Source organism: Silene latifolia, chromosome Y, assembly GCF_048544455.1.
Source record: "Silene latifolia isolate original U9 population chromosome Y, ASM4854445v1, whole genome shotgun sequence".
NCBI lineage: Eukaryota > Viridiplantae > Streptophyta > Magnoliopsida > Caryophyllales > Caryophyllaceae > Silene > Silene latifolia.
Genome location: NC_133538.1, coordinates 33,549,946 through 33,558,534, shown reverse-complemented (window position 1 = coordinate 33,558,534; position 8,589 = coordinate 33,549,946). Strand labels below are relative to the sequence as shown.

Here is an 8,589-nt window from a genome sequence, read left to right as displayed (position 1 = left end):
AAGCAATAAAATAGTCTTTAAAAGGTCTAAGAAACGAATAGATCAACGGAAACTGCGGAAAATCTCCGACCAAGGCTTCTATCTACATGAAGTAGCTTACGCAGTGCTCATCTCAGAAGCTGGACTCCACTCTACTCTGATTGGAATACTCAATGGATCATCTCTAGCATCTTCCCAAGCATGGCCATCATCTTCTAGCTCCTCACACTCAAGATCCGACTCCGAAATTTTGACTGGCTCCTTCTTCTTGGGTTCCTTATCTGGCTCCTCATCTGTTGCATAGCTCAGACATCCCAAACCGCCTCTCTGAACAATGGGCTCCTTCAGAGCTGGAGCGATCCGCGGTTCTTTCTTCCCGAAACCAGTTCCTGCAACAGTCAAAACAGAAGAATCTTCCTCCAATTTGCTCCCAATCTAGGGCGGAGGTGTTACAACAGGAATAGGCACAGGTATTAAAGGAGGAGTGTCAGTAATAACAACATAAGACTTACGAGTAGAAATCGCATTACAAGTTACATGACACATAGCATCTTTCATCCTATAAGTCTGGGCAAAACTAATGGACTGCTTCCCCACCTTAAAGGTCAGTGTCCCTGAGCCAACATCAATAACTGCACCAGCACTGTGCAGAAAGGGTCTACCCAGAATGATAGGGATATGGGCATCCTCGGGTATGTCTAACACAATAAAGTCAACTGGGAAGAAGAATTTTCCTATTTGCAGAGAAATATCCTCTAGGACTCCTACGGGCTGGACCGTAGAACGATCAGCCATTTGCACTGTCATATGAGTAACCACAAATCTAGTCAATCCTAATCTCCTAGCAAGACTCAAAGGCATGACACTAATACGAGCCCCTAAATCATATATTGCCTTCTCAATTGAGAAGGTACCAATATTACAAGGGACTGAAAAGCTACCCGGGTCAGGTAACTTGTGTGGAGCAGTGTGAGTCAAATAAGAGCTATATTCTTCAGTTAAATTAACAGACTCGACCCTATCAAGTTTCCGCTTCTTATTTAAAAGCTGCTTCATGAATTTCATATAAGCGGGAACTTGATTTACCAACTCAAGAAAAGGTACTTGCACACTAAGACTATGAATGAAATTTTTAAATTTTTCAAAATATACCTCATCCTTCGTTGGTACCAGCCTCTCTTGATATGGGGCTTGCAAAAGTAACTTAGCCCTCTCCTCATTATCTCTCATCCCAGCATTATTGGACTTGGGCCGAAAATCGATCACCTTGTCTTTGTTATAGCTTGAACCCTCTTCAGATCGTCTCAAATATAAACCATTGACCACATCAGCAGCGATGTCAGTCGATCGACCATTGGGGTCGGTCGATCGACTGACATCCTCAGAGTCAGGTACTGGTGCTGCACTGTAGCTGGTCGATCGACTAGGGTGGCCGGTCGATCGCTCGGCTTTGCTGTTGTTCAAAGCTTCTGACTTATTTTCAATTCGCCACTGTTCACCTGTATCAGTCGATCGACCAGGTGTGCCATTCGATCGACATATACACTTGCTGATTGCCTTCTTCTCGACTTTATTTTTCTTCCCTTTTTCAACCATCTTTTCATAACCGTCTTCCACCATAGTGGCCCCATCAAGAGTAGACCCACTCCGGAGACGCATAGCACACACGGGCTCCATGTGTTGATTTTGCTGAAAGGAAAGTTCGGTTATTCGAGACTGTATCGACTTAGTTGATGCTGCATATTCTTCACTACTCTTAGCAAATTCAGCTATCAACTTTTGCATTAGAGCTTTCATCTCCACAACCTCGTTATTTGACGGTTGTTGTTGCGGAGGAATAGGCGGCTGAATCTCAAAAGGCGGCATGTATGGTTGATGCTGTGAAGTAGGAGTGTAATAATATGCATTGGCTTGCTTATATTGTCGGAAAGAAAGCATCGACTCCGTAGGGCTAATACAGTTATCAGCTATGTGTCCCTCTACACCGCATCTTCTACACAGGAAGGGAGAACTGGAGACAGAATTCTTCGTCTGTATTCTCTGAAAAGCTTGCTGCGTCTCATAATTACCGATTCTGGAGCTTAGGGCAGCTATTCTTGCAACTATATCGATATCCATCAGGACCGAAATGACCTGCAGATTAGAGAAAACTACAAGAAACGTAAAACTCTCTCAAGGAACTGATGTTCCCTGAGACCAAAATAAACTAAAATTAAAAACAACTAAAAATTAGCGCTGCCTCCCCGACAACGGCGCCAAAATTTGATGCCTGTCGTTGTGTACACCAAAAATAATATTTATAAAACCTATTAGAACTAATAGAAGTTAGTGGTAACAGGGTCGATCTGCAGGGAGGTAGGGAGATTATAGTTGCTTTTAATTTTAGTCTAACGGTAACAGTGAGGGGGGTTTTGATGTGAATTATAACTAAATCTAATAACATAAACTAAATAAACAATAATAGTAGCAAAAGATGTAAACTATGATAAAAGAAATGCTAAGACGGTCGGTTCACTATAGCTGTGCTGGCACATAATCCTAGGTAAGTCCGAAATACAGTCATGCAGGATGGGTAAAACAACTCCTCTCGGTCCAAGTTAACTAGTAGCTCCTTTCGGCCTATGCTACCAGTCCCTAAGTCTCACTAATACTAGCTCTCGCCCTGAAAAGTGATTCCTAAGCCTAAATCACTTATCTTTCGATCTAAGCAATTTAGTCGTCTTAATTCATTAATTAATGCCCTTCCCTATCTCTCGATCTACGGGTTGATCAAAACTAAGCATCTAACAAGTCTCCTCTCGGTCTCATTGTTAAATATTGCACTTAACGAATCCAACGGTGCTAATCAGACACGAAGTCGGTCGATCGACCAGCTACCCCAGTCGATCGACAAACCGGCTCAGTCGATCGACCAAGACCTAATTCGGGGTCATCTATTCTAATGCCATCTACGCCATAGATCCCCTACATCTTAGCAAAGGGTACTTAGCTACTCATAATAATTCTAACTACAACTACGAAAGCAATTAAAATAGTAAACGAAAGCATGATTAAAATGATTTAACAGTAAATTCGCAATAAAGAAAATTAGGGCTTAAGGGAACTAATCGAGCAATTCTAACTACAAAGATAATAAAGTTAAAGACTGAAATTATGATTGAGAAATACCGAAACTGAAGGCAGAAAGGAAATCCAGATGCAAAATAGTGAACTTTATTGAGAAACTAAAGTATTTGAATTGAATGTAAACTATGCTAAAACCGAGACCTAATGTCTCTGATATCCCCCTCAAACTGAATCATAGTCACGTTATATATAAGATACCACGCAACTCTTATTTCCTAAAAACCTAATTACATATGGGCTTCTTAGTCTCGTTGTAATTCTGCGCGTCAGGGTCGTGGAGTGGTCGATCGACCACTGGGACCAGTCGATCGACCGTCGGCGCTGTACAGTAATGCATTCTGACAATTCCTACAGCGCGCACTGATCTTAAAATAGATGCCATTTCTTCGTTACTTGGTCAAATCAAGCGTTCTACGCGGCATTGGAAATCTAAGAGAATAAGCTTTCACTCCAAGTGGAATCAATCTAATATCTGCTCTAGAACTTGAGATATAGCCATCTGAATAAGGCTGAAATGTCGAAAGCACTTCTTCGCTTGTTTAAGCTTTGCAACTTGTACGCAACCATGTTTTTGCTATCTTTTAGGCCTTGAAACGCGCACCAAGTTCATCTCTCGAGTCACTACTTCATGTCAGGTCCTATGATAAATACTCGGGGATGAATTCGGCTCATTTCCGCTGGATTCTTCACATTTCTGCAATATTACACACAAAAAACGAAAGTAGACGAAAATAGGGAAAATAGTAGCATAAACTACACATTTGAGCTTTGAAATGCGTGTAAAAGAGGGTGTAAACCATCATATTTTAGACACGCATCAGTAATAGAGTGGAATGAATAATTTGTGTTGTGAATTAGTAGTAGGACCGTGTTTTGAGTGATTTGTAACTGTTAGATGTTGGCAAGAAATTGATAAAGGAATACTCTGATAGTTGCGCTGGTTTATATTTGAGTAATATTATGTGGTAAGTGCAAGAGATAGTCGAGTTAGTCGTTCTTGGGGACAATGTGTGTTCGGTTATTCAAAAGGAAATTGGTGATTCACTGGGAGTCGTGTTGTGTATTATGTGCTAAGGTAGGTGATGACGATGTTTGATGATCATACATATGGGGATGGTATTCTTAAAGGACAATGTTGACCTGTGTCGGGTAAATGGTGGTGTTGACCTTGGTTCTTTTTTCTTGTGTCGCGGGTGAGGATGAGTCGAACTTCGGGGACGAAGTTCTTTTAAAGGGGGGGGGGGAAGACTGTAATACCCGCCCTTTAGGGACCCGTAGAACGATGTTGACCGACCTTAGACACCTATCTTGACCTACGGAAGCCTTATGAGTGATGTGTTGTGACGATGTGAGCTGTGGTTTGTATGGGATTCGATCTAGTTGAGGCTACTCAATCGAGTAGCTTGGGAGCTTGATCGAGTAGGGGTCACTCGATCGAGTAAGTTAGTTACTCGATTCAGTAACGAGTTTGCAGCGGGGATTTATAAATCAATAATCATGAAACCTCAAATCATTTTCGCACCTTCTTTCTAAACCTAGATGCCGTCACCTTCCTTCTCCTTCTCCATAATCCTTGCTCTTGAGGTCCTTGAGGATGCTTACACCATGGGGGATGGGATGCATGAGTCGGGTAGCGGTCTTGACGCCGGTTTGCTATGTATAGGTATAATATCGTCATCATCATCATCATCGTTGTTTTCAGTTAGGTTGGTAGTAATTGTGATAGATGGTTGTATTGTTGGTATAGGTGTTTTGCTTGATTGATTGGTATCTTTTGGTTGGACGCGGGGTCGCTGCGGTTTGTTAAAGGTAGGTTCGCCTACTCAGTACTTTTGATTGTCTAGAGTGTCTGTGGATGTTGTTTGGTTAATTTAGTGTCAGTATTCATGATTGGTTGTAGTAGTTGGTTGAACTTGTGTTGTTTTGATAATCGTTGTTGTGATACAGCTGATTGTGATTGTTTGTCTGTGGTTCTCGAGGTGCGCCCTGAGCTAAGTGGAGTCACTTGCGGGAGTGGCTTCACGCCCTGAGTTCGCCCTCCATGGAACCCGCCTCAGGAGGGGAAGTTCACATTAATGGACATGGGTTTATCGCTCGGATAGATGAGCGGGGCTTAGGAGGGAACGGTTGCGGTCTCCCACTGGCAGGGCTGGTCCAATGGACAGTCAGTGATGGTGGTTGGTTGGAGGAGATGTGGTGTGTGTTTGTTCTTGTGCATGTGTTGTGTCTATTTTTGTATGTTTGCTCCCTCAATTGCTGACCTTGTGTGGTTTTGTTTTGTTGTTTGTTCGTTTTGTGTCTTCCGTGATCCACTATGGTGAGCAGTCAGTCTTAGCTGGTTGTGATCTGGATCATAGCTAGGTGCTTGGCAGGATGAGTCTATCACATGTCACGACAGAAGTAGTTCACGTAGCTGATAGTGGTTTTGAGTTGTATCTTCTATAACGTTAGTTTTGTTAATCATTTGTAATATAACTTAAACGTTCTTTTATCGACGTTTGATTATTACTGTCCTCATGCAACCGAGATGGTAACTCCCTTATATGCTAGGGAAGGTCTTGTTTAGGATCCTTGGTATATGGGGGTGTACAATTTGGTAGAAATATACCAAAACAGGTTAGCGCTCACCGTGGGGCATAGTGGTCTATTTTTTAGTATACGCAGATAGTAAGATGTCAGGAAACATGGCAGCAAACTCAGGGAAGACAGAAGGAGCACCTACGGCACGAGCACAACCGCCGCCTGCTGAAGCAAACCGCACAACGCAGACGCAACCACTGTTCGCTGTTACTGCGCCAGGATTAGCTTAAATACCAGTAACGAAGCAAAGTGCCAATCCACAGATAGCAGCGACCCCAACAGAGGCAGGGAAAGCGCAGACCGTGCAGTCGGCTCTGACAAAAGAGGCAAAAGATGCAAGTACCAGCCAAGGAAAGCAAAAATTGGGATGCGCAGCTCAGCCTCAGGACCAGGCACCTCAGAGTCCCACACACAAGGACTATCAGGACTATGCAAAGCGAGAATAGAAGTATGAGAGCACAGATGGAAGCGGATAACAACTTACTTAGACCACAGATCGATGAATTGCGATACTAGAATGATGATCCAGTAAACTGGACGCTGGGCACAGGACCCAAGAATGCGCCAGCAGGAGATGCTGGCAGAAGGCAGAATCGGCTGTTACCCCAAGATGTGGTAACACGGCTGCATATGGGAGCAACGCCACGGCAGAATAGAGGCCTGATCCCTATAGGGTTGGGGGCACTAACGCCGGATCCGGAACCAGTGCACCAGGAACCAACACTCGTGTCACGTATTGCCTTTAGACCGTTTCTTTTACCCTGACCCTCTCTCTAGCGCATGCGTGAGGACCCGGCAGAATTTAAAGAGTCGGCTGGGATCAGCAGTTTCATTAGTCGCGGAGCCAGTATCGCATAGGCCAGAATATGCATAGGTAAGCAGTGCAGGACTGGAAACACCTTAATTACCTGCAACACTGGTAATCTGACGCTAGAACCAAGTCGGAACCCAGTATAAGCAGCCACTGGGGCAGGGGTAGCCATCAGGCAGAGAAGCCTATATAGAGCAGCAGTACCAGGAGTTACGCAGTATCCTCAGGAGGATCCCAGGAATGCCACCCCCTATGGAGATGGCAACACTAGATAGTTACGCCGATTAACCCTTCACAGACGCCATAGCAACTGTAGCCTTGCCCAAGGGATTTAGCGTCCCTCAATGGCTCTCTTCGATGGGGCCGCAGATCCATGCGATCACATAAGCCAGTATAACCAGAAAATGATAGTTACAACAGCAGCGGGGGCATCCAAGGAGGCCTGCATGTGCAAGGGATTTGGGTCGACATTATCGGGGCCAGAATTACAGTGGTTTATTAGCCTCCCTAACATATCTATATCCTCATTCGCTGATCTGGATAATGCCTTTAATCAGCAGTTTATGAGCGGCGGAGTTACTCTAAAGCAGCCTAGCGATATTTACAAGATCGTATAAGAGATTAGGGAATCAATTAAGGATTATGTTACAAGATTCAACGCGGAAAAAGTGGCAATACGAGGCAGCGACACATCCACAACCATTAATGATTTTCGGCAGAGATTGGACAAGGATTCAGATTTATACAAAGAGCTAACTATGCACCCCTGTGAAAGATTCGAGTAAGTGCAGCAGCGCTAAGGCTGGAAGTGGATATCTTGTCCAGAAAAGGGATGCTATTCCACGATTGAACAAGCAGAAAAATTCCCACAAAAAACTAGGAGAAAAAAACCAAGTCGTACAGCAGACCCAACATCATCAAGGTAGCAGAAAAGTCGCAGCAGGGGGATAGTTCAAAGTATCCACCCAGGTTGGCTGAATATGGGTTCACTACAAGTATCGAGGGCTTGCTAAAAGCATTAAGGGACTTAGGCGACCAAGTGAGGTGGCCTAAACCACCAACAGAAGAGAGGCCAAATGAAGATAGATACCGCATCAAGAAGTGCAAATATCACCAGGATATAGGGCACAAAATTGAATATTGCTTTATGCTCCGAAAGGAAATCAAGTTTCAGCTACGGAAAGAGAATTTGGACCACCTATTACCACGTGTGGGTAGGCAAGATAAGAGGGAAACAACAAATTAGGTGCTTCTCTCTACCCCACAAATCTGCACCAAGATTATTAACGTGATAACAAGTGGATCTGAATTATCAGGGTTAACTTATTCTGCGGTCAAGAGACGGGCCACAGAAGGTAAAGGGGATCCTCCAAAAGTGTCATTCAGAGTAAGCCAGAGTGATCTGCCAACCATCACATTCGACGAGGCAGACGGACAGAACAAGACAGAACAGCACCACGATGCCTTAATCATAACATTGTCTATCGGAAACTACACTGTAATAAAAGTCCTGGTGGATACCGGAAGCTCTGTGAACCTCATCATGTTTGAAACTCATAAGTTAATGGGCTTCAATAAGGAGAACCTGGCAAACAAATCTGTACCACTAGTGGGATTCTGCGGCGAGACGACGCATTCAATAGGAGAGATAACTATCTTGGCCTATATAAAAAGGGTCAACAAGTTGGTAAGGTACCTGGTTATCGAGCACTCATCAACCTACAACACATGGGAAGTGGAGAGTTTGTGTAGACTTCACAGACTTGAAAAAAACTTGCCCTAAGGACCCTTTTCCACTTCCGCATATCTATGTAATGGCGTATGCCACAGCTGGGCATGAAATGCTCACTTTCCTGGATGCCAAGAGTGTTTACAACCAGATCAAGATGTACCCAGGGGACCAAGAGAAAACGGCATTCATATCAGAATGGGGTATATACTACTACAACGTAATGCCCTTTGGTCTTAAAAATGTCGGTTCGAGCTACCAACGTCTAGTAAACTGTTGGATTCATTAATCTCATTAATTTACATACTCATATATGAATTAATTTATTTGGTCATAAAATAAATACAAGATCTTATGCATGCAA

At 43.6% G+C, this 8,589-nt stretch overlaps 1 protein-coding gene across 1 annotated transcript; it reads left to right on the top strand.

Annotated features, from left to right (window-relative positions):
* The first annotated feature begins 6,840 nt into the window (after window positions 1–6,840).
* Window positions 6,841–8,279, top strand: LOC141627819 (uncharacterized). The gene is made up of 3 exons (XM_074441034.1): window positions 6,841–7,107; window positions 7,377–7,710; window positions 7,813–8,279. The coding sequence occupies exons 1-3, from the start codon at window positions 6,841–6,843 to the stop codon at window positions 8,277–8,279; spliced, it is 1,068 nt and encodes a 355-aa protein (XP_074297135.1).
* The last annotated feature ends 310 nt before the right edge of the window (window positions 8,280–8,589 follow it).

Excerpts from the sequence above, each read along its gene's own strand:
- LOC141627819 (XM_074441034.1), top strand. The coding sequence starts at position 6,841 with ATGGCTCTCTTCGATGGGGCCGCAGATCCATGCGATCACATAAGCCAG. Across the intron at positions 7,108-7,376 it reads CTAGCGATATTTACAAGATC|GAGAAAAAAACCAAGTCGTA; the intron begins GTATAAGAGATT and ends ACAAAAAACTAG. Across the intron at positions 7,711-7,812 it reads CCACCTATTACCACGTGTGG|GGTTAACTTATTCTGCGGTC; the intron begins GTAGGCAAGATA and ends CTGAATTATCAG.